At 37.6% G+C, this 27517-nt stretch overlaps 1 protein-coding gene across 1 annotated transcript in view; it reads right to left on the reverse strand.

The window, feature by feature from the left end:
* The window catches only part of UVSSA (UV stimulated scaffold protein A), a 113660-nt gene that overhangs the window by 65402 nt on the left and 20741 nt on the right, over positions 1 to 27517 (reverse strand). The window contains exons 5-6 of the mRNA XM_044680412.1: positions 26384 to 26493; positions 25185 to 25310 (exon numbers count right to left, since the gene is read on the reverse strand). Coding sequence (XP_044536347.1) covers positions 25185 to 25310; positions 26384 to 26493 — 236 coding nt within the window. The remainder of the gene's footprint in view (positions 1 to 25184; positions 25311 to 26383; positions 26494 to 27517) is intronic.

The following is a 27517-nucleotide window of genomic DNA, read 5'->3' on the forward strand; positions in this document are numbered from 1 at the left end:
GGAAAACAGCAACCATCTTTCTTTCACTCTATCCTCCCTGCTTCCTCCTCTTCTCAAAAATGTTTATTTGAAGGAAATTAAATAATTCATTTTTCACTTTGCACTCACTGTCACTTCTGGGGAAGAATGAGGAAGACAAGAAGAATCCTCAGGAACAGGTTGGTGTGGTTGTGATCTGTGAGGGAATACCCAAGAAGTGCTAATAGAAGTCTCTACTGGCCAATCAGATGCTTCCCTTTCCTAATGTCTGTTTAGTAAAACAGGAACCACACACGACAGAGCACAAAATTGTGATGGGATTTCCTCCTCCTCTTTTTTTTTTTTTTTTTTTTAATTTTAAGTGTTTGAATAGAGCCAGGATTGACTGTCTCTCATTAAAGTCAAACACACAATTAATGGTGATGGCTCTCACTCACCCAAAATTAAACCAACACCAACAGAAGCACAAACAAGGCCGCACACAGACCTAACTCACAAGGGAGAGATGAAGTGTCCTTGCTTCTTGCCCTGGTTTTATACAAATTGATTCTTACCCACAGTTAAAAGGATTTAGAAAAATGAGCCCCTGCAATCATAATTAAACAAGCAATAAAGCTGCGAAAATATACAATGCAATCAGTTTATAGAACTCGACGCGGTGAGAACGCTAATTATTTGAGAAGGAAAGAGAGAGAAGGAGCAAAGACGGTACAGAAAGAAGCCATATCTACTGACTGGAGCCACCCGCTGGGTGGAAACTACAGCTGGGACCATTAAATAAATTTTGTACGGTCTAATTAACTTGCTTCGCAATCTCAATTACTTTTCACCCAAGAAATCACTTTTGTTCAGTTTTATGTGTGTCTGTTTCCCTTTTTTAAAAAAAATGATGTAAGGCATCCTCAGACAAGTGAACTCTAAACTTCATTTGTCTTTCAGCCGGCTTGATGGCTATGCATTTAAAAACCCATTCTATCTTATAAACTAAAAATTAAATGTACTCAGCTGTGATGGTCGCCATTGCATCTGCTATTTATATGCTAATACCCTCTCTGGAAGATCTTGCAAATTATTCCACCATGCCAATATCTCATGTGCATCTACTCAGAGCCAACTAAACATTTTTTTTTTCTAGAGGACAGAAGATTTTGGCCAAGGGACTATAATACTTAGTACAGTGGAACCCATTTAAAGAGGCAGCTAGCTGTTAGGTAAAGATATTTTGTATACAATAAAAATATGCACAGAATTGCAATCAGGTCTTTTTAAAATGAATACAGCTTGAGCTTTGCAGACCCAATCATATATTTCCATTACCGGAGAACAAATCTTTTCAAACACGAACCTAAAAAGAGATACATTTCACAGAAAAAAAGACCTTCTTTGTTTATATATCCTAAACACATTGAAAAAAAAGATTTCTATCTTAATATTGAAAAATTTCAAAATTACAGGTCCCCCCCTTTCAAAGTGATGATGTTATGCTTTTTAAAAAACATTTACTTTCCTTCTTAGACTCAATACTGTATATCAGTTCCAAGGCAGAAGAGTGGTAAGGGTAGGCAATTGGGGGTTAAGTGACTTGCCCAAGGTCACACAGCTAAGAAGTATCTGAGGCCAGGTTTAAACCCCAGATTTCCTGTCTCTAGGCCTGGCTCTCTACCCACTGAAGATAGTATTCTAAGCTAAACTAGAAACAACATTTTAAACCCAAACGATGTCTGCTTGATGCATGATTATCTAATTTACATTATAGGTCAAAAGAGCCCTTTTCATCTGCCTAGGAACAACCTTTCATATTTGCATTATTTCAATAAAAATCATGAGGACGTTATAGGAAGATTCCATAGTCTCCCTTTTCTACCACTTCCTATTGCTCAGGACTTAGGAGGCTGTTTCCAAGGGCAACTGATAAGTTGGTACCTAGCATAGACTTCTGCATTTAGGACATTCACAGTCTAAGTTTGCTAAATTGAATAGGATTAAAAGGAACTACAGTAGAAAGGGAATTGGATCTAGAGTCAGATCTGGGTTCGGCCATTTAGTAGCTGTGTGAGCTTGGATAAGTCCTTCCATCTATCTGGGCCTCAACACTGGCAAAAACAAAGGTGCCGAATTAGAGTAGGGATTCTTGACCTGGGGTCTTTGGATAGATTTCAGGAGATTCATGAGCTTAAATGGGGGGAAAAATTATATCCTGAAATTTAACATTTCTATCAATTGCAATAAACACACACACATTATTCTGTGGCCAGACACAGCTATAATCCAAACTACTAGGGAGACTGAGGCTGGCAGGATCTCTTGAGCTTGGGAATTCTGAGTGATAGTAGGCTAAGCCTATCAAGTGTCTGCACTTGCTTTGGTATTAATATAATCAGGCTCCAGGTACAGGATGCCTAAAGAAAGGCTGATTGGCTGAGGTCAGAAGTGGAGGTCACAGCTCTCATCCCAATTACAGTGAGAATAAATCCATGAGTAGCTCCTGCACTTCCAGCCTGGGCAAGAAAGGGAGATGCAGGCTCTAAAACCGAAACAAAACATTCAGAGGAGTCCGCAGGTTTCACTATAGTTCTGCTGGGGTCCATAACACATACAAAAAATTAAGAACCCCTGGACTGGATGGGATCTTTCTTCTGGCTCTAAATCTTCAATCCTGTTATTGACTCTGGTCTAGAACTGAAGCAAAGTACAATTTGACACAGAGGTGTCAAATTCATGAACAGCCCAAGGGCTGCAGGCTACCCACAAAACTCCCATGTGTGGCCCAAACCAGATTAAAATGTAAGTGGGAAATATTTGACAAAATAAATAATAACTATAATACAACATAATATTAATTTGTTGTTTTCTAGGGATCCATTTCTATTTGAGTTTGACACAGCTTATTACATTAGCTCAAGGTTACGTACTCAATGTTACAGCTACACATCTTAACTTATTCTGTTTTCAAGTAGATATAAAGGTTCAATAGCCTGAGATTGCTGTGACTAAAAAAAATAAATAAATAAAAAACCCATCCCTTCGTGGTCAATCACCAGGGAATGATCCCCATCATATTTAGCTACACTGATCTTTAGGTTAGAAATCTACAGTGTGTTACAGTCAAAGCTGGCCAGAGTTTGCCTGCTACTGGCATAGCCTTTGAGAACCCAGGGTCACCTTCTGTCTATAGTGAGGTGTCCGAAGAGGATTTCAGACCAGTTACAAGTCATTTTGGTAGGCCTATAGAGACACTGCCTTATAGATGGTAAAGCATTATGGCATAACCAAGTCCACTGGGCTTGGACGCAGAGAGCCTGAGTGTGAGGGCTACTCCAATCACATCCTTGCTCTAAGAACAGTCTCTTCATCTGTAAAATGGGCAGAATATTTGTCCTATTTATTTCACAGGGTTATGATGAGAATTAAATGAGATAATGGATATGAAAATACTACATAAATATAGGCTAATAAAATTCAGTTGATTCATTATCTGGTTTTATAAACTCAAATTAGCACAGTCTTGTAAAGCTCTATGTAGGAAATACAGTTTATTTTGCTATGTAATTTGCTTATAAAGTGTGTCTTGCACAGTAGTTACAGAACTAGTTACTGCTGAACATCGAATGGCCTAAAAGCAGTGGTACATTAGAAAAATAGGCCAAGTTATCACTTGGGTTAGTTGAACTTTACATAAAACTAACATCATATTCAATGGAGTGTGTAATAGTTTCTTAGTTAGAGCAACCTAAGATCTCAAAATCTAATAACTCTTATTCCCCTCCCTCCAAGTGTTACAGCTCCCCATAGTCAGCTAACTTTGGGTTATGTTGTTCAATGTACAGGAAAAAAAAAAAAAAAAAAGAAAAGAAAACCACCCTCTAGGGACTTGGGTTCATGCTGTTAAATTATTTTAAATGAAAATTTTACATTGAAGATATTTGCACACATGTATTGTGGAAAAGGGGCTGCTTGTCTTGCATGAGTGTGTCTTATCAAACACACCTGCTCACACGAATAAAACCACTGCCAAGCGTGTCATTGCAAGAGCTTAATGCAGGCTTTCTGATTTTGATGATGATAAGGATGTTCTTCAAATAAAACGGCACTTACTAAAGATAATCAACACTAACACTCAAGAGCTAGAGGGCGTACAACTCGATGGATTTATTTTTAACTTTATGATTTTAATAGTTATTTTCTCTGCTCCTTAACCTCCCTTTGTTCAGTGTTTCATTTATCTGATGTCTAGCAATCAAAAGAATGCTGTTCATTTGGATTTACATACGGCTTTGAGGTCTACAAATTACTTATAACAACCCTATAAGTTTGGTAACAGGAAAATTATCATCTCTATTTTACAGATAAGGAAATCAAGGCTCAGAGAAGGTAACTTGCTCATAGTTATATGCTGGAGGAGGATTAGGGCCAAGATTTAAATCCATCTTTGATAACTCCTAGCACAAATTTCTTTCTAATAAATTGGGCTGCTTCCTATTTGTAAGGTACTGTCTTGAGTATGCAAGGTGCTAAAGGAAATACAAAATATGGGCCCAAAAGCCTACAGTTTTGTAGGACAGACCAAAAAAATATGCATGAAAAGTTTTTTAAAAAGCAATATACAGAAATGTATAAACAGTAATACTTATACAAGAATATATGAGCCAAAAGAGGATACGCTTAAAAGTGTTATATTCTGTCTCATCCTAATAGTTCCTTTTTTTCTGGGCTTTTTAACTACAGAACTCCAACTAGAATATAACCACACCTTCAAAATAAAACCCTTTTTTTCTTAGACCTTAACTCAATACATTGTATACCCAGTAGGTACTCAATACAAGTTCATCTTTTTGGTCCTAACTAAATTTCAGTAGTAGTATAACTGTGATCTCATTTATTCAGGTGATACTGTAAGATTATCCCAGTGTCAACCTGACCTATCTAACTGGCCCATACCATAAGCAGTGGAATAAATTTATCAGAGAAAATATTTTTAATCACTATATTACGTGTTCTCTTCTTCCTTTACTCTGTTTTTATTTATTTTTTTACCATCACTGGTCTAGAGTGAGGACAAAGGGTTGATAAAAAGCAAAACTACATATGGATTTCAAATGGATTAGTTTCTACTTCTATGAATGAGTTCATATATCTCCACTGCCAAATTTGTTGCTGTTACATTAACCTCATGTTTTGGCAGTCTTATCCACTGTCTTAAACAAAGTCATTTTAAAGTTCAAAAAAACTATTACTGCTACTATAAAAATGGAATGATACTTAAAATGAATTTTTTCTAACTTATTGAATATAAGGATATTTAACTGTTATTAATTGTACAATATAAACTAATTGGTGACCAAAACCACATAATTAAGCAAATGACTTTAAAAATTTTCAAAGGATTATTATTTTAGCTAAGAGAACAGCCATGGATTATACCTATTTCAAAGTTGAAAATGGCAAATTACTTGGCCAAGACTAAGTTAAGATCCCTATTTATTTATTTATGCCATGTATCCCACCTGTTTTCAAAAGGCTTTGGTCTCCTTGGGCTCGTTTTCCCCATCCATAAAGTGAGGGGTTAAATTAGGTGATTTCTAAGGTCCCTTCTAGTTCTAACATAATATGATTCTATGCCTTAAGGTGACTGATTACTAAAGAAAACACAGTAAAAAATTATGTAAACTGAACTATATATCTTTATAACAAGACCAACCACAACAAAAAAGAAAGGCTAATACCTAAGAACTAATGCCAATGGAAAAGAAGAAATTTAGACAGAGAGTAAAATCTTATTTGTTCACATCTATATCATCCTATAAAGAAAGGGGTAGTGTTCATAAATGCCAGTGAGCTCAAAAATACAATGAATAAAAACTTTATAAAGAGATTTTTTCCCATTGGTCTTGAATTATGTTTTGGTATCTATAACATAGAAGTTATCTTAGTCTTTTACACATTTGTCAAAAGTTTTAAAACATTTAAATTATACATTATTAAATTAGTGTTTAAAGCTAAGTCTGTTCTACAGACAGAGTTAACGATGCTGATCTCATGTTAAATGAGGAAACACTTGAGCAAATGACTTAAACCACTCTGTAAATTTTATTTGAAAATTAGTCAAGAACTCATTCATAATTTTTAATTAAAACAGATATAATTAACATCGACATTCATTAACATTAGCCCACATCTGCCCTCTGTACACATCATTACAGATGCTTGAGTATTATCTGGTCCAGATCTTTTTCTACTTAAATGGCTGCCCCCTAGACTGCAAGACAAGACTCCATCATTTACCACCACTCTCTATGTCACAATATAAGATATACCCAAGTCACATGATAAAACGTGGCACATGTACCCAAGTCTGGAATTCCTAACTATGTGAATTCCTTCAACTACATATTTGCTCTCCTTCCATCTCTCAGGTCTATGAGGGCTAACCTGAGCAGCAGGTCCAGTTTCTATTATTATCAGCTTGTCAAAAAGCATCTGGAAGGGGGCAGCTGGGTAGCTCAGTGGATTGAGAGCCAGGCCTAGAGATGGGAGGTCCTAGGTTCAAATCTGGCCTCAGACACTTCCCAGCTGTGTGACCCTGGGCAAGTCACTTGACTCCCATTGCCTACCCTTACCACTCTTCTGCCTTGGAGCCAATACACAGTATTGACTCCAAGACAAGGTAAGGGTTCAAAACAAAACAAAACAAAAAAAGCATCTGGAAAAGAGTCACTAATGACAAAGAAGGGGAATTTTTTCCCACTAGCCATTAGTCCTATGACCAACCAATCCAAAATAAGTCCAGCTTGACAGACAACTTTGACCAAAGAGCACTCAAAGACCATGAAACCATTTTCTAACACATCATTTCAGTTTTCTTGACAAATTCTAAAAATAATAACTCAAGATAAGTGGCCTCAGCTCACTGTGCTAACCTATGCAAGTCGCTAAGCCTGGGTTTAAAGGAGATGTGGGGGAGCTAAACACACTAGATAGGTGTTCATTGAATGAACAGATCTGGTCATTCCAATTTGTCATGAGCCATCCATAGTCATACAAGCACTAAGAATGCCAACCTTATTTAAAAGGTTATCTCAATAAGCCATGGGACCTGACCACATCTTTCAATCACACCAAATTTTGTTGGGAATAAGTAACCTCAATCTCAACACATTCAGAAAATTATGCTAATATAATTCCTTTAACCAGATAGGCAAGTTAGCATGTCCCAAAAAGTTTGGCTTAAAATGAAGACAATCATGTCGTATCTAATAGCTAATCCATCAACAAATATAAAACATCAGGCACGCAGGCAACACAAAAATAACATGTTCTTTCTTTTATCTTTTAGTTAGATTTTTGGCTGAGTTTGTGCTTGTGAGGAAATGTGGTTTAATCTCAAAACTGGAAGGGACTTTCAAGGTCCTCTAATCTAACACTTACCTGAATATGAACCTCTTCTACCTCATTCCTAACAAGTGGTTGGGAGTTCATTTTTAAATTATGTTTTATATTCTTTTAATAGGTAGCATTATATAACAAAAAGGTTTTGGATACAGACTAGATAAAAATATTAGAATTTCACAGATGGCTCTTTACCTGTACTCTGACAAAGATTTTGTTCATGTCCATTACCTTAGTTTATAACTGAATCATACATAATTATATATAATTTCAAATGTAATAGGATAGAGCCTAAGCCAGAAACGAAAGGATAATATTGCTTCAAAGAAGAGAATGGTTAGCTCACTGACACATTTAAACCTAAATTTGTAAACAATTATTTTTTTGTTGTTGCTGAATATTTATTTTCAGTTTTTATTGTCACGCAAAACATTTCCATATTGGCAAACAATTTATCAACAGCCCACCACGTCTTTTTTTATTGTCCTAATTTTCTATAGCTACTTGATTTCCCAAGGAAGAAAAATATCAGAAGGGAAGTGTAAGATTAAAAATTAACATCCAATGGCTAAACAAATTGTGGTATATGCTGGTGATGGAATACTATTGTGCTCAAAGGAATAATAAACTGGAGGAATTCCATGTGAATTGGAATGACCTCCAGGAATTGATGCAGAGCGAAAGGAGCAGAGCCAGAGGAACATTGTACACAGAGACTGATATACTGTGGTAAAATCGAATGTAATGGACTTCTGTACAGGCAGCAATACAATGACACAGGACAGCTCTGAGGGATTTATGGTAAAGACGCTACCCACATTCAGAGGAAGAACTGCAAAAGAGGAAACACATAAGAAAAACAATTGCTAGAACGCATGGATTGAGGTGGACATGATTGGGGATGTGGACTCGAAACTACCACACCAATGCAACTACCAACAATTTGGAAATAGGTCTTGATCAATGACACATGTTAAAACCAGTGGAGATGTGCATCAGCCATGGGTGGGGGGAGAGCAGGAGGTGAAGGGGAAAGTAGGGGCATGAATCATGTAACCATGTTAAAAATGAATATTAATAAATGTTAAAAAAATTAACATCCAAATACCCCAAGTATTATATTTTACAAGATTTATTAATAACAACTAAAATAAAAAGCTAGAGTAAAAAGGGTGCTAACCCAGCCACGCACAAGAGGAAAAGAGTGCAAGAGGTGGAGTTATAGCAAACTTATAAACAATATGTAAGCATGCAAGATGGGAACAAAAGAAAGGGATGCTGGGAGATGTAGTTCAAAGGTGCAAGATTTTCTAATTATACATAAGACAGGACACACTATTCTGCAGAGGTTGCAAGATGTAGCATAATTAAAAGAACTGAGGAAAGCTCTTTTTTGTAAATAAAAATGAATGGGTTGTCCTAACTGTGTGACCTTGGGCAAGTCACTTAACCCCAATTGCCCACCCCTTACCATTCTTCTGCTTTTAAACCAATACTTAGTATTGATTTTAAGACAGAAGGTAAGGGTTTGGTTTTAGTTTTTTTAATGAATAGGCAAGGGAAAAAGTTGTAGCCTCCATGGTCTAATAGGTCATTCTTATGAAGATCCTGTGAATTTCACTAGGATAATCAAAAGAAAGGAGTTATTTTCCAGAGAAAATCTGAAGGATTATTAGTAATAATCAAACAGTGGCAATTCATTCGCTTGAAAAACACATCAGTGTATTTATAAAGTGTAAAAAATACATAGGCCCTCCCTGACTTTTTAATACTGTATATAGGACCAACTGATTCTATGTTGCCCTTCCCTTCTATCCATCCTGAACCACAGTCAAGCCATCCTGGCCCTTGGTAAATGACATGTGGAACTGTATAACCTAATGTCTCTTCCCTACCACCACTTTCTTCTCTCTTGGGGGCTATCTTTTGCTGCTCAGAGAAGAATTATATTCCTTCTCATTCAACTTTTTGCCTGCAGAATACACACCCCCTTTAATTTCCTTCCCCTCTTTCCCACCACCTCACCCTGATATCTTGAACCAAGCTAAATCTCTCTTTCTATTCCATTTGTGAACTAAAATATTAACCTGATCATTATTGTTACACATGTGAATAATGCTAGTGATACATACACCTGTACCAGGAAAAAGATATCATTAAGTTTTAATTGAACAAAATTGAAAATTTTTTAATTCAATTTAATTTAATTCAACAAAATTGAAAAATAAGTTTCATCAATCTCTGAAGCTCTTAAAAGTGCCCAGAATTATGAATGCCACAGAAATTTCCTTCTTCTCAGCCTTCTCTTTTCCTAATTAAATCTGCTTTCCTCAAATTCTAGCATTCAGGATAAATATTTTCTTGTTCATTTCTATCATTTTCTTTTGTTTAATTGTTAATATTTCAACAACCGAATTTATTTACTACAAACATAGTTTGCAAATGACTCAAAGGTCAGTAGAAGTATGGTGGAAATAAACAAGCTAAAGCATATTAAGCTCTTAAGAAGAGGCACAAAAGACATCACCTGGGATATTTATGACTAGAAAAAAGGGCAGGCAAATCATAAAGAAAGATTGAGGAATGACAGATGGCGAGACCAAGCCCTGAATGTAGATACACAAAGTTTTTCAAGAACAATGGGAAAGTCTCCAGTGAATTGGATGGACCTATGTTCTTTCTTGCCTTCCCCTTGTGGATTATCTCCCAGTGTCTGGGATATAGAAGCTCTTAATAACCTTTTAGTTTTATTTTCATGAGCATTTATAAAGGATTTCTGCAAAGACACATATAAGAATTACCAAGGCTAAGAAGAAACAGATGGTGGGTGATTTGCACTGGTAGAAGAAATAATTCACACAGGTAACAGAGTGGACTCACTAATGCACTGAAGAATACTAATACTTGTACTCATATGTATGATGGACTTTAAAGTTTGCAAAATGTTTTTGCTCCCAATAACACTGTGAGTTAGGAAAGATGGGAAAAGATCAGGAAATGGGGATCAGAAAGAATAAATGAGGATTTACTCACACTCATAGAGCTGGTATATGGAAGAGGGAGGATTTTAACTTGGACCTCCTGACTCAATCCAGCACTTCTTCCACCGTATCACATTTTAGCAACATAATGAGTTAAATGAGATTTTCTGAGTTAGTTTGGGATATTTTTAACACCTCCCATGGAAATATGTATTTCACTTCACAACTACTGACCATCCAATGAACTTGTGGAAAACATTCTCTCTGTACTACACTGCTCACAGGGCATTTTGAAGAAACATTAAGAGGCAGCTAAGTCCAACCATGGGCAAGAGGTGGAGAAGTAGAAGGAGAACAAGGAATGATGAAAAAACATTTATTGAGCAGCTATTTAGATATAAAGTATAATTTTCTCTGATCACTCTATCTGGTGGAGATGGACTGCTATAATCTCCAAATGACAAAAACTAGAAGATGTGAGCAAAAATTGGAGATCTCTTAGGTCATGCCACCAAGATCAAATAATAGTTTGGCCTTTGGAATTGATCTGGTAGCTCCAGGAAGAAACAATTTAAGATAAATGATGATACAGCTATGTATTACAATCAATTCATCTGAATACCTGCTTTGCCACATGGGATCTCTAATGATGGGGAACTCACTACTTCAGGAGGCAGAGCACTTGTCTTCAGACAGCTCTGTTTTCCCTTAAACTTAGCTGCTTAACTTAATAATGACTGTTGGTCTTCCCATAGCACTTTCCAGTGGACAAAGTAACTTATAATCCAATAATTCATTTGGTCCTCAAAACAACTCGGTATCATAGGCAGAGTAGGGCTTATCTCCGTTTTTAAAACTATCTAAATGAAACTCAGAGAGATTAAGCCACTTAACCATAGTGGCACAGTTAGGATTCCAAATGAGGTACTCTGGCTCCAAGCTTGGGTGGGCACATTCATTCATTCAAGCATTTATAAAGTACCTACCATGTGTCAGTAACTGAGCTAGGTTCAGAGGACACTGACACAAAAGCCAAACAGTCTGTATGCATGTTTACTTATATTCTATTGGTAGGAAACAACACAGAGAAATAAACACAAAACATATACTTAAATAAAATATCCAATAATTTAGGAAAGGCAGGGAACTAGCAGCCAGGGGGATCTGCAGGATGCCACTCTGGAGCTAAGTCTAGTAGGAAGCTGGTTATTATTCTAGGAGGCCAGGGTGAGAAAGGAGATATCACAGTGATGTGTGAAGAAATGTCTTATAATAATGGGGAACAGCAAGGAGGTTAATTTGACTAGAACATAGACCTTGTGAAGAGGAATAGTATGTAATAAGTCTGAAAAGGTAAGCTGAAATAAGATTGTAAAAGGGCTTTAAATGTCAAATAGGAAAGTTTACATTTTATCCTAAGTGCAAGAGGAAGCTTCTTGAAAAGGCACCATCTTCTTGGTATCCTTCACTGTACTTGGCATAGAACCTTGCACACAGCAGGTGCTAAATGCCAGTTTGCTGAAAGCAAAGGCTACTCTTCCCATAAGATTGCCCTGTGAAGTCTCTGGGCTCAAAGGATCTTCTAGATTGCATGACCTTTATCCACATTTTTCCAGCTCTGCCAGAGAAAACAAGTTATTGCCAATAAAGAACCCTTGCTGAAAAATAAAAATGATTGCTCTGATGACTACTAGAACCTTCCAGAGAAGAGGTCCACTCTTACCAGAGAAGTGCATCTATTCCCAAACAACTTCAATAATTTAAAAAACTTTTCAAAGGCAGGAATAAAACATTTTCTATTTGGCTGACTTTTAAAGGTATATCAACTAGAAATTTATCATTGTTGATGGAAAAGACTTATAACTACCCTCAATCTTAACTTTCTCAAAGGACTGATGGAGCTAATCCTCTGGGATCAAGAAATGGCTTCCATTGTGGCCTCACTTTAAAAAAACTAACTAAAAATCTGGGTCATTATTCTTATTCTTATTACTACTAATGACAACTACTCTGTCCAGTTAGACTGATAGAACCATTAATGAAATGTTGGGGCCAGAAGGAACCTTAGAGCTAACTTAGTTTAGCCTCCTCATTTTAATTTGAATGTGGAGAATTTACATATGGAGAAACTGAAGCAAAGAGTAGGTAAGTGATTTGATCAAAGTTTCAAAGCTCATTCAAAGCTCATTAGTAGCAGAGTCGAATGCCGACTTCAGTTCTCCTGAATCCCCCATCTATGGTTTCTTCATGATCCCATTAATGAGAGTTTGTAGGGGAATACTTTGAAGTATACTATTCCAAACAACAGTAAGTAGGGTGCTTTCCCAAACTGTGTTTTATAACTATTTGCATTTATACTGTGCTTCGAAGGTTTGCAAAGTGTTTAACTGTGTTGGCTCATTTGATCTCTTTAACAACTCTATGAGGTAGATGAAATCATTATTCCCAAAGAAGGTAAGAGACTAGCTTAGGCTTATAGAGCTAATATGAGGCAGGATCTGAATCCATCCCTTCCTATTACCAAATCCAGCACTCCTCTGACCACCGTGCCAACTAGCTATAGAGTAGGAAGAACACTGGATTCCGATTTAGAGGTGTCCCTTGAATTGAGTCTCTGATATCTTACCACCTCTGAGACCTCACAATTATCTCTTTGGTAATCCTAGGCTGTCTGGGCCACTCTTTCCTTAGCTATCAAATTAAATAAACAGATTGAACTGGATCATCTCTAAATCTTTTCCAGCTTTTCTAGTTTTCCTAAAGCTCAACCCCAAGTGTATGATGGGTTTCACAGTTGGGATTAGTAGGGATATGTGGCTATCTCCAAAATCAAAAGCATTTGGGGATGGACCTGCCTTCTCATCCTGGAAGACACCTCTGCTGTTCTGGCTTTCTCAGCCTGGAAAGTCTTTCCAACCATGTAGTCCCTTCCTCCTAGAACCTTCCACCATCCTTCATTTCTTTTCTAGCTCTGCTTTGGACTCTATGGACTTCACTGCCAGAGTCCATGGTGAATATCTTCTCCTCCCCACACTATCCCTTTCAGCTCCCAAATGTAAGCTCCTTGAAGGCAGGGACTGTCTTTCGTTTTCCTTGTACTTACATTCTCAGCACTTAGCACAGTGTCTTGCACACAGTTATCACTTAATAAATGCTTATTAACTTGATTTGAAAGTGTTTTCATTTGTTTCAAATTCTTGGAAGAATGTACAAAATTTTCTTTTTTTTTTTTATCATTTTAAAGCTTTCTCCAAGAGTATTTACATCTATATTGGATTTTTTTTAGATTAAATTTACTAAGTTGTAAAATAAATGTACAGACAGTATTATAAGAAGGCAAAAAGGAAAGGAGGAAAGGGAATAAGCCTACGACCTAACGTGCCAAGCACTGTGCTAAGTACTTTACAAATATTATTTCATTTGATCCTCACAACAATCCCAAGAGACAAGTGCTATTATTACATTTTACAGTTGAGGAAACTGAGGCTAAGTGACTTTCTGAGGATCACACAGATAGCGTCTAATACAGGCAAAAGAAAAACAATCTCGTGTGTCTAGAATAACATTTAACTGCCAAGTCTTTAGTTCTAAGAGTGCATTTCAGTCAAACATCACAAAAACATTTCTTTGTTGAAAATGATGAACTCACATTCCCTTATGAAATTTTAATAAACCCTAACAGAAATATGCTTGTAATATTTTTAAACCATAATCATTAAACAGAGTCTTTAACCAGACTAATTTTTATTACAGCAGTTGTATTCTCAGCATTAGGTTATAAATTTCCCTGGAAACACTTACAAAAGATGTGGATTCCCAACATTTGGAGAAAGCCATAGAGAAAAAGGAGACTATGCAGTAAGTACTCCCTCTGCTGGTTCTGTGTGGTCATTTTCCATGCAGGAGGACAAAATGATGGAACAGGTTGGTAGCAAGTAAAACAAATGAAAATTAAGCCGACTTTTAACTTTTTCATCACAACAGAACTTTTCTCTATAAAGAACATTTGTGGAGAAACACTGTCCCAGATTTGAATAAAGGACCTTCCAGAATCAAATAGGAAATATTATCCTATAAATACATGTGTGTATGTGAATATTTTCCCCATCAAGTATAAAACGATCCAAATTACAACTAGAGGTTAAATTAAGAATTTAGGCAGTACAATATGTGAAATGGATACCACCTTTGAATAAGGAGATTTCAGTTCAAGATTCTCTGTTCCCTTGTGGTGCCACCAAGATTGGGAAGAAAGGAAGAAGGGGCAGTTATCTTTATCAATGGATAAAGAGCCAGGCCTGGAGATGGCAGGTCCTGGATACAAATGTGACCTTAGATACTTCCTAGCTGTATGGAAGGAAGGAAGGAAGGAAGGAAGGAAGGAAGGAAGGAAGGAAGGAAGAGGAAAGAAAAAAGAAAAGAAAAAAGAAAGACAAAGTTTGGCATTAAGAGTTGATAACATTCCAATACATCTGAGCAGCAAGAGTTAGAAAGAGAAATACCCTAGACTATTCTATATAGTCTATATATACCTATAGATACCTATATAGTCTATATATATCTATAAATACCTATAGACAAAATCACCCTAGACTAGTGATGGGCAAACTTTTTAAAGAGGGGGCCAAAGGAAAGGAAATGCTCATCTGTCGGTCTGTTTCTAAGGCAACTCTTTCGAAGTTTCATTGTATTGTATCCTATTCATTGTATTCGTCAGATTAGGAATAATGTCCCTGCCAGGGGGATAGAACATTTCAGGGGGCCACATCTGGCCCGAAGGCCCGTAGTTTGCCATCACTACCCTAGACAATATAAAATACTTAGGAATCTATCTACCAAAACAAACACATGAATTATATGAACACAACTATGAAACCCTTTCCACACAATTAAAACTAGATCTAAACAACTGGAAAAACATTGATTGCTCATGGTTATGACAAGCTAACATAATAAAAATGACAATTCTACCCAAATTAATTTACTTATTTAGTGCTATACCTATCAAACTACCAAAAAACTTTTTTACTAATTAGAAAAAAACTGTAACAAAGTTCATTTGGAAGAACAAAAGATCAAGAATATCAAGGGAAATAATGAAAAAAAAAAAAAACGTGAAGGAAGGTGTCCTAGCAGTACCAGATATTAAACTATACTATAAAGTCATGGTCATCAAAACGGTATGGTACTGGTAAGAGCCAGAAGGGAGGATCAGTGGAATAGACTTGGGGTAAGTGATGTCAGCAAGACTGTCTATGATAAACACAAAGAGCCCAGCTTTTAGGACAAAAATCCACTATTTGACAAAAACTGCTGGGAAAATTGGAAAACAACATGGAAGAGATTAGGTTTAGATCAACATCTCACACGCTACACCAAGATAAATTCAAAATGGGTAAATGACTTGAATATAAAGAAGGAAATTATAAGTAAATTAGGCAAATACAGAATAGTATATTTGTCAGATCTTTCGGAAAGGAAAGATTTTAAAACCAAGCAAGAGTTAGAAAAAATTACAAAATGTAAAATAAATAATTTTGATTACACTAATTAAAGGTTTTGTACAAACAAAACTAATGCAAGCAAAATTAGAAGGGTATCAACAAATTGGGAAAAAATCTTCATAACAAAAACCTCTGACAAAGGTCTAATTACTCAGATTTATAAGGAGCTAAATCAATTGTACAAAAAAATCAAGCCATTCCCCAATTGATAAATGGTCAAGGGACATGAATAGGCAATTTTCAGATAAAGAAATCAAAACTATCAATAAACAAGTGAAAAAGTGTTCTAAATCTCTTATAATTAGAGAAATGCAAATCAATACAACTTTGAGGTACCACCTCACACCTAGCAGATTAGCTAGCATGATAGCAAAGGAAAGTGGGGAATGTTGGAGAGGATGTGGCAAAATTGGGACATTAATGCATTGCTGGTAGAGTTGTGAACTGATCCAACCATTCTGGATGGCAATTTGGAACTATGCCCAAAGGGCTTTAAAAGACAATCTGCCTTTTGATCCCGTCATACCACTGCTTGGTTTATGCCCCAAAGAGATAATAAGGAAAAAGACTTGTGCAAAAATATTTATAGCCTCGTTCTTTGTCATGGCAAAAAATTGGAAAATGAAGGGATGTCCTTTGATTGGGGAACAGCTGAACAAATTGTGGTATCTGTTGGTGATGGAATACTATTGTGCTCAAAGGAATAATGAACTGGAGGAATTCCATGTGAACTGGAATGACCTCTGGGAATTGATGCAGAGTGAAATGAGCAGAGCCAGAAGAACATTGTGCACAGAGACTGATACACTGTGGTACAATAGAACCTAACAGACTTCTCTACTAGCAGCAATGTAAGGATCCAAAGTAAGGCTGAAGGACTTAAGAGAAAGAAAACCAGCCACATTCAGAGGAAGAACTGTGGGAGGAGAAACACAGAGGAAAAACAACTGCTTGAACACATAGGCTGATGGGGATATTATTGGGGATGTAGACAATAAATGATAACTCTAGTCCAACTATCAATAATATGGAATTAGGTCTTGATCAATGATACATGTAAAACCCAGTGGAATTGTGCATTGGCTATGGGGGTTGGGGGATTTGGGGAAGAGAGAAAGAACATGAAACATGTAACTATGGGAAAATATTCAAAATAAAAAATTTAAATAGAAAAAAAAGAGTTGATAACAAACAGCACCCACAGCTGTTTCTCTGTCCTGTCTTAAATATTAGTTTGATTTCAAAACACTTTATGTCTATAGCTGCTGCTGCTGTTTGAATCTGTTTTGGTTTTCCTTTAAATAAAGGTAGCCCAATTAATCTTCCCATTCCTGAGAAAATACCCAGGGCCCCCAGGCCTCTTGATTCCATGGGCTAGAATATTAGGTTGATTGTTTTGCTTATCTCAAAAAGCAATATGGCATAGTAGCAAGTGTGCTCCCTTTAGAGTCAGGAGGGCTGGGGTTTGAATCCCAGCTCTGACACTAACTCCATGACTCTGGCCAAATTATTTAACTTCTCCAAGCCTCAGTTTCCTCATCTGTAAACATAGGGATAATAATAACTATACTACCCCAACTCAAAGGGCTGTAGGGGGGTGAAAATGCTTCACAGACCTTCAGTATTAGAGAAATCATAGCTAACATTTTCTTGGACAGCAGCATTCTGATACTCAGAAATAATAAATCTGTATTTTAAAAATTATTTTCCTTATTTACAAATAACCATTTTTTCTAAGTCTAGGTCTGAAAAATAGCAAATCCATGGTTATGATAAGCATATTTGGAAGTTTCCCTCTGACTTCCTACCTAGGAAGCCTTGAAGGTTGCAAGCCAAAGGGCCTTGATGGGGTCCTTCATTTCTTTATTTCATCATAGAATCAGGATTCAGAGCTATGAAAGACTTGTGAGGTCCCCAAGTAGTCTAACTCTATTCACTTGATTACTATGGAACTTGGATCCAGTAAGGGGAAATGATTATCATGAGGTAACAAAGGGCAGAGGTTTGAATCCAGATCTTCTGACTCCAAACCCAATGCTCTGTCCACTGAATGAAAAGGAAATGTTCCATGCTAAAATGTTTCTTATAAAGCCCATAGGCTCAATGTTATTCATTCACTTGAAGTCTTTACCTTTGCAATGAATGCTCACCACCTTTGTCCCTAGGCCTCCTTCTGACCACTACTAGCACCCTTGGGACAGCTTGTAATGTCTAGAGAGCAGTCTTTCTCTTTGTGAAGCTACACATCCCATTTATGAATCAAACTCACAACAATGTCCTGAACTAAGAAGTAAGCCTCCATGATCCTGGGAAACTGGTTGGGGAACTAGCTCAGAGACAAGAAACAAATGATGGGGGGGAGGGGGGAAGCTGGGTGGCTCAGTGGATTGAGAGCCAGGCCTAGAGATGGGAGGTCCTAGGTTCAAATCTAGCTTCAGACACTTCCTAGATGTGTGACCCTGGGCAAGTCACTTAACCCTCATTGCCTAGCCAGTATTGACTCTAATACGGAAGGTAAGGATTTAAAAAAAAAAAAAAACAAAAACGATGGGGATAAATAGATGGAATGTAAACTATGAGATTCCATTCCCCACCAGGATCAGTGTGATCAGTGTCTTATTTCACATTTCTGAAAATTACCTAGAAGACAGAGTACACAGTGAAATTTTTCTTCTAAGCAGGGAGATGTGGTATGTGTCAAGGATCAAGTGATTAGAGAAGAAACAGAAAACCAGAGTGTGTCACCCAGTATGCCATTTGGGAAGATAAAAGATGGAATGTAGTACCAACAGAGCTGAAGACTGAACTGAAGATCTTGAAAGAAATGATTATGTCTAGCCTCCTATCTAACAAGACTGAGCCATGGTTCAGATATCTAGGATATGTCAGACTCAATTACTTCCACATGATATGGTGATCCAGGGCTGAACTCATCAGCTTTTCTCAAAAATGTACACTTTCTCCCGTTTTCTCTATTTCTCTTAATGGCAGACTTTGCCATCCTACCAGCCACCCGGCTTGTAACGATCAACTCAACGATCTCTGACTTCTCTAATGCCCTATATCCAATCAATCTTGGACCTGTTGATTCTACCCCTCTAATGCTACTGCATCCATTCCCCATTCCTCCTCTTTACTCACATCACCACTCCTCTCAGCACCTTTTCCCTTAACAGCCTCCAGTCTTTTACCTTCTTCTCTATCCCCAGCACTTGGCTCAGTACCTGATACATAGTAGGCTCTTAATAAACATTGACTATGCTGCTTCAGACATCCTCTGATGTTTGGCCTTCTTTACTAGGCTTTCTCTTCTCCAATTCCTAATACATACGCTGCCAAATTAAATCTTTCTAATGCATGTCTCGGATCACATTACTACCCTGGCCAAATTCTTCAAAGACTCCCTTTGCTTACCAAAAAGAGGCCCGAATGGGCTAACATTCAAGGCCCTTGATAATCAAACAGCATTTTCAATCAATCAACATTTATTAAGGACCCATTATTGTAGGTACTGTGCTAAGTGTAGAAGATACAAAAGAAACCAAAAGGTAGTCCTTGCCCTCAAGAAGCTCACAATCTAACTATCCTTCTAGCTTTATTTCACTCTATTCCCTTCCTATATAATTTCTTTTACCAGATCTCACCAGCACTTCCTTAGGACCTGTGGTGTGCTGAAATCCCAAGGGTAAGAAATAGATAAGTAACTTGCCCAAGGTCATACAGGCAGTAAATGGCAGTTGTGATGTGTACCTAAGTTATCTGGCTCCAAGTACAGTGCTATTTCCACTTGGGATTCATTTCCCACCCCCGACCCCCCAAATAATGAGCTTTTTAACAAGTCTGCACAGTTTGCCAGCAGGGACCAGCAAGGGTAGAATGAATGATTCCATTTCCTAGATCTTCTAAAACTGACTAAATATTCAAGGCACTTCAAGGATCCATGACTTCATCAACATGAGTCTTCTCTTGACCATACTGGAGCAGCTGGTTTTTATAATGTCCTCTGGAGATGAGCTTCTGCACACTTGGATGGGCTGGCACTGAGGCCATTGCAGGGCCAATTCTCAAAGTCCTTCCATCTCAGGAGACTCTGATTCCCTGGCATACAAGAGCCCAGCATCATCCCCATAGCATGAGTAGACATTTGAGAAGTATTTTATTGAAGAGGTTTAGCACAGTTATCAAAATAACACCACTACACTTTGCTGTCAGTTTTTAATACCAAGAATATCTACATTTGAAGGTAGATACTGTGTTTTATTCATCTTTGTAGCTGGAACAGGGCCTTGGATGATAACAAGACTTAAAAATGCCAATCTCAGGGGCCATTTTGTCTCATCTTTGCCTAAACAAGTATCCCCTCTACAATGTCCCTGACATGGCTTTGTCTACAGACCTCGGGGGAACCCAAGACCTTCTCAGGCAGCCACTTTACTTCTGTATGGCTCTAATTGTTAGGAAAATACTTCAAACCAAAATTTGCATCTCTGTACCTTCTACCAGCTGCTTCTTGTTTTGCTCTCCTGAGTCAACCAGAACAAATCTATTCCTTCTTCTTCATGACAGTCTTTCAAACATTTGAAGACAGGTCTCATGTTCCTCTTCTCTTCTCTGGGCTAAATAACTTTAGTTATATCAATCAATCCTTACATGCATTGATTTAAGAGCCTATATTATCCCAGTCACTCCTACTCTGAAGACTTGCCAACTTATCATTGTTGTTGATCTTCTTCAGTTGTTCAGCCACATCCAACTTTTTGTGACCCAATGGATTATGTCTATCCATTAGGATACTGACAAAGATATTGGATTAGTTTGCCCTTTCCTTTTCCAGTGGATCTAGAAGATCCTTTGTCAGGCAATCAAACAGTAAGTCATTTGCCCAACAGCACACAACTAAGTGTCTGAGGCTAGATTTGAACTTGGGTTTTTCTGATTCTAGGCCCAGTGCTCTAGCACTGGGCCAAAGCTGCCTCTAAAAATAAAAGAAAAGGAGCCTATATTGCTCTGTCATTTCTCAGTTGTGTCCAACTCTTCAGGACTCTATTTGGGGTTTTCTTGGCAGAGATGCAGGAGTGGTTTGCCATTTCCTTCTCTAGCTCATTTTATAGATGAGAAAACTGAGGCAAACAGGGTTAAAGGACTTGTCCAGGATTATACAGTTAGTAAGTATCTGAGGCTGGATTCGAACTTGCAAAGATAAGTCTTCCTGATTCCAGGACCTGCATTCTGTTCAGTGTGCCACCTAGCTGTGGTAGGTTCTTAATAAATGCTAGTTGAGGAATTCTCTCAAAGTAAATTAGTCTGGCATGACCTATTATTGACAAAGCTGTACTGTTCTTTGTGCTCAGTGATTGATTTTTTCGAGTTACCAGCTCAACCTTTTGTTTTGTACTCTATTTTACCAGAAATATAAGATGACCTCTCTGGCCTAGATTCTGCAAGAACCACATTTGTTGAATTTGTTGAAAGTAAATCACTTTCCCAGTCTGGGCTTCAGATTATCTTTCTGTAAAATTAAGGAACTGGGGGCAGCGAGGTAGCACAGTGGCTAGAGCACCAGGCCTGGAAAGGGAAATGCTAGGGTTCAAATCTGGCCTTGGACATTTCCTAGCTGTGTTATTAACTTCAATTGCCTAACCCTTGCTGCTTTTCTGTCTTAGAACTGATACTAAGGCTGAAGGTAAGGATTTTTTTTTTAAACCCTTGTACTTCGGTGTATTGGCTCCAAGGCGGAAGAGTGGTAAGGGTGGGCAATGGGGGTCAAGTGACTTGCCCAGGGTCACACAGCTGGGAAGTGTCTGAGGCCAGATTTGAACCTAGGACCTCCTGTCTCTAGGCCTGACTCTCACTCCACTGAGCTACCCAGCTGCCCCCAAGTATTTTTTTTAATAATACATAAATAGACAAATAAAAATGAAGGGACTGTACTAGATGATCAACTCAGGTCCCATCTAGTACCACTGTTCTCTATGAATGCTGTGAATGATCATACACAAGAAGAATTCATGTCACACATCTTACGATAAGAACCAAACTCAAACTAAATAAAGCCCATAACATAATTAGGGAAATCAGACATCAGGATGGCTGCATGATCCCTTGTTAAGTCAGATTTTGTGCATTTGTTATGAGCATCAGTACAAAAAAAAGTCTTGAAGCTGGGAGTCTGGAAATGTAAGACAATTCAAATCAACATACACACACACACACACACACACACACACACACACACACACACACACACACACACACCATGGCTGCTAAATGGGTACAGGGGCAATGATGAGGAGAGCACAATTCATAACCATCTGGTAGTCATATATGTATGACTGGAGTTAAGATAACAAGCTCTCAAAACATTCCCATTTCCCATCCCTAAATTCTGTATGAGATAAAGCCCCCTTTTAAAATTGGATCACTGTTTACACAGCCTTGGGCAGTGAAATGAAATTCTGAAAGTTCCTTTTATTGCCTAACAAAAGTTTCTAAGAGCAGTCTTCTATTCCTGTCTCTCCACTCTCACAAGCTAAAAGGACTATTGGTCAAGAGATCATTGGGGTCTGACCATAGACAATGTTCTGATTAGTGGAGAGAGCTCAGTGGAGTACAAAGACATATCAGTTATACTAGGTACTAACTTGAAAGATTATGCAGATACGCTTGTTTCTGCCTATAGTAAATTTAAACAGAACTCCAGGAGCAAAGGATCAGTTCATTGTTATTTTCATTTGGGTTATCTGAGATCCAGAGGTTCTAAACCCCGGGCTCATGGATTCTCATGCTGTGAACGGATTTCAGGAAGGTCTATGAATTTGGATGAGAAAAAGAAAATTACACTTTTACTTTATTAATCGTTGGTTGCCTTCATAATCCCATTTTATTCACTACATTTGTAAGCACTATTTTGAGGGGCAGCTAGGTGACTCAGTGAATACAGTGATAGGCCTGGAGTCAGGAGGACCTGGATTCAAATCTGGCCTCAGTCTTAGATACTTCCAGCAGCATGACCCTGGACACGTCACTTAACCCCAATTTGCCTAGCCCTTGCCCTTTTGTCTTAAGAGTTGTTACTGAGACAGAAAGTAAAGGTTTTAAAAATAAAATTAAAACACTCTTCTCACACTCACATAGGCATTACCAGACTGCCAAGGGGGCTTATGACACCAAAAAATCATTAAGATTCCATGCTTTATTATTTTTTTTTTTAAAGAAATGTTTACCTTCTGTCTTAGAATCAATACTGTGTACTGGTTCCAAGGCAGAAGAACAGTAAGGGCTAGACAGTGGAAGTTAAATGACTGGCCCAGGGTCACACAGCTAGGAAGTGTCTCAGGCTAGATTTGAACCCAGAACCTCCCATTTCCAAGCTTGGCTCTCCCTCCACTGAGTCATCTAGCTGCACCTGAGATTTCCTGTTTTAAACAGTGACACACTTACCCATTCCAATATGTGGAAGGAAAATAAAGAGTGACATTTTGTCTACTTTCCAAAACTTTTTATCTCAAAGCTAAGAAACTCAAAATGAATTTCTTCAGTACCCCAAGTTGCTCTGTATGCGACAAAGAGGCAGTGGAGAAAGAATTCAATGGAGAGAGTCCAGAAACAATTATTTAAAATGCAGCATTAAAAATGCATCAGAATTAGGTATGTTTTTTCAAAAGCATGAGTAAGACATTTAAAAATATACAGAAGCAAACAGAAAAGTTCAGAAAGAGAATAAAAATAGGTCAGTTTTGCCACTACTTTGTAATACATGCTTTAAAAAAAATGACATAACTGAAAGGTGGTTGTATCTTATCCTTCATTTGGGTCTTCTTTATATATTGAAACAGTGGTGCTTTTTTAAAATCATTATTAAGTTTATGATCAAAAAGGAATTTCTTTAAAAGCTTTTTGCCTTAACCTTTGAGGGCAATTTACTTAGATGAGAGAAGAAACTGGTCCAATATCCCCAGAACAGCCCAGTTTTGAAAGAAGCCTAATAAAATACTCAGCCTGGGCTTGAGGCTAAATTAAAGGTCTGAACTCTCTAATGCCTGTCATTCTGGGCACATGTTTCAAGGATGCTTCTTTCCTTTCAATTCAATTATCATGTCCCAAATGCCTGCCATAAGCAAGGGCCTGGGCCTGGTGCTCAGGGGAAGCTCCCAAGCTACATTGGCTCCAGCCTATGAGAGGTTGATAATAATACCTGATATGACTTATGTGAATCCAAGAGGTACAAATAACTAACACACACTCAGTGTGTATAAAGAACATAGTAGGTATTTCATAAATGTTTCTTAAACTGAACTGAACTAAAAGAAATCCCCATTCAAACACAAAGGATTCTGGAGTTTCTAAAATTGGCTGCCTCTGCCCCCAAAGGAAACAAGGCAACAGGGCACAGGGAAAAGAGGATCCAGAGTGCCAGTCTTGGCTCGGTCTTGGGGAGATCACTTCTGTTTCCCTACTTGTCAAACAATGGGGTTAGATTCAACATGTGATCCATGATAATGGACATTTCAGTGAAGTGATCTGAGAGTCACAGAAACACAGAATGTGAAAGACAAGAGGAACCTTAGAGACCATCTAAGTCAACCTACTCATTTACATCAATAAGGAAACCAGGAAGAGGGTAGTGAGGTGACTCAGTGGATAGAGAGCCAGATCTAGAGATGGGAGGTCCTGGGTTCAAATATGGTCTCAGACACTTCCTAGCTGTGTGACCCTGGGCAAGTCACTTAATCCCCAATGTCTAGCCCTTACTGCTCTTCTGCCTTGGAACCAGGACAAAGTATTGATTCTAAGCAGAAGGTAAGAGCTTTAAGAAAAAAAAAATAAGGAAATCAGAGCAAGGAAAAGAAGGGAATAGACTACCCAGGGCCTCACACTGAGTACAGGAAGCAAAGCTCCTTCTGCTATCCCTTAGTGCCTCCAATTGTCCAGCTGTCTCTAAATGTAACCTTTCATTTGACAAGCAAACACAAAGCCTAAAGGGAGGCCTGGGCTCACTACTGAAGCAACTAGTGCCTCTTCTCTCTTAGGCTGGCCAAACAGATTATAGGTAAAATCATTATGCTAAAAGCATCAGGCAAAAAGAAAAGCTACAAGGGAAGTGCCTCAATTCAACAGAATATTATGTATTTGTCAATCTAAAAGTCTCATGTTATCCAAAAAGCAAGAAAAAATTGTATAGTCCCAATAAAATATGGAAGGGAGCTGAAGAGTCTTTGAGACCTCTTTCAGTGCTATAATTCTAAAACAATTATACCTTGAATTAATAAACCAGATGTTTTCCCCAAGTCTCAAAACACTTCCTATTCTATCTATTGAGAACTCTGATACTCACTTTCCTTTTTCTTCCTTCAGGTTCAATATTCATTTCCTTATATTTTCCAACAGCCATTTCTAATTTCTTCTTAAGATCAATGGCATGTTTCAAACGTTCATCATGAATCCCTGCTCGAGTAAACAGCTGCAAGACAAGAAAAGACAATTACTGTGGTTTTAAATCAGTACTAGAACAAAGGAATTTCAAAACATACTTCACGGTGGGGGGTTTTTCTGTAGCATCTTATTTGTTATCTATTTATTCTAGACTTTTTCATTGGTTGACCACAAAGAAAAGTACTGATAGAAAGTTAAGAGATGACAGCTTTAGGATTGTATAAGCTTCCATCACTCCCTGTATAAGAGATATCCCAGTAGGTGTGCAAAAAGAAGGCAGAAGGAATAACCAGTCACATTCAGGTAGTGTAGTAAGGTTTACAGAGCCTTTTCTTCAATGACTCTATAAAATAAATATAACAGGGGGGCAGCTGGGTAGTTCAGTGAATTGAGAGCCAGGCCTAGAAATAGGAGGTCCTAGGTTCAAATCCGGCCTCAGACACTTTCCAGCTGTGTGACCCTGGGCAAGTCACTTGACCCCCATTGCCTACCCTTACCACTCTTCTGCCTTGGAGCCAGTACACAGTATTGATTCCAAGATGGAAGGTAAGGGCTTCAAAAATTAAATAAATAAACAAACGAACGAACAAATAAATAAATGAGTAAGTAAATAAAATAAACAGAACAAGTTTGATTGCTCCCGTTTTACAGACACTGCAAACTGAGGCAACTAGACAGTTTAATGAATTGCCCAAACTCACAGTTTGTCAGGGAGGCAGAATTCAAATCCAGGTCTTTTGATTTCAAGGCCAAGGTTCTATAATTCCCTAACTTTCTTGTAATATTTTCTCCATATTTCTATGTTATCCTTCGAGTTTTATCATGCTTTCCATTTAACATTTTATGGCTTCATCTGAATCTCACAAAATCTTTGCTATTGTCCAGTGTTCAAACTTACCCTAAGGCTATGGCTATGTAGCAACTGACAGTCTGTGATGCTATTTGATTAGGTTTTTAATATTTTCTGTCAACTAAGGTTCAAAGTAATATAAAATTCAAGGAGGAAGAGTATTGTACCAGGATATAGTGCTACCCAGCCCTTGTAGTCAGCCAATAAAGAATTTACTATGTACCAGGCACTGGGCTAAGCATTATCCCTACCTGAATCCACGACTGAACAGAGGGCAGGAACTTATTTTTAATGAGCTTAAGTCCATCCATAGCACTGTTGACCACAGCCCTGTTATCTTCATTCTCGTGTACTTGCAAATCTGCCAAAAACAAAACCCACACATATCCAGAGTAGTGAGCAAGAGCACAAGGCTGGCTCTTTAAAAATCCTTGAATGAAAGATGGCTGGATGCATGATTATTTGCATTAGGAGCAGTTATTAGAATCAGAGTTTTACACAAAGCTAAGGCTGGCTCGCCTGAGAGGCACTAAGCTGAAATTCTTCCAAATTCCTTTGATAAACAAAATGCACTTGCTCGACAATAACTTTGTAATGAAAGTATGAGAGTTGGGGAAAACTTCCAAGCTAGAACTGTACCATTTCTAGCATTTCTCCATGTAAGTTAGAACACAAAGAACAACACAAAAGTCAGTTATCAAAGTAAAAATCCTGATCATGTATTTAATCGTTTTAGTCCTAACTCTCTGGGAACTGCAAAAAAACTGGATTTCTTTTTTAAAAATCTTCTCCATACACCATTCATCTCATGACTGTTGTGGTTTAATTTACAGAAAAAAATAATGTGGATCAAGACAAACAATATTCAATTTATATTCAAAATTGATAAACAATACTAATAGATACTCACAATAATGATAGCTAGGCACTACAAATTCATGGTCAATGAGAGACCAAGTTATGTTCAAGTACAATTTTAGGGCAAAGTGAATTTTAGGGTATTCCAAATCTTTGATAACTGATAATCACAATATCCTAGCTCTGCTATTTACTAGCTGTGTGACTTTGGAGGAGTTGTTTCCTTTCCTGGGACCTCAGTTCCCTCCTTTGAAAATTAGAAACTCAAAAGAAGTGAAATAAAAGGGATGCCCACCAATTAAGAAAAATATATATGTATATATGAAGAGAGAGAGAGAGAGAGAGAGAGAGAGAGAGAGAGAGAGAGAGAGAGAGAGAACGAACAGAGTAAATTTATAAGAATACAAGTCATTCTCCAATTAACAAAAGGTCAAAGGATATGAAGATGCAGTTTTCAGATGAAGAAATCTGGTGTATATAGTCCTATAAAAATGCTCTAAATCACTATTGATTAGAGAAAGACAAAT

This window comes from Gracilinanus agilis, chromosome 6 (genome assembly GCF_016433145.1).
Source record: "Gracilinanus agilis isolate LMUSP501 chromosome 6, AgileGrace, whole genome shotgun sequence".
NCBI classification, from domain to species: Eukaryota; Metazoa; Chordata; class Mammalia; order Didelphimorphia; family Didelphidae; genus Gracilinanus; species Gracilinanus agilis.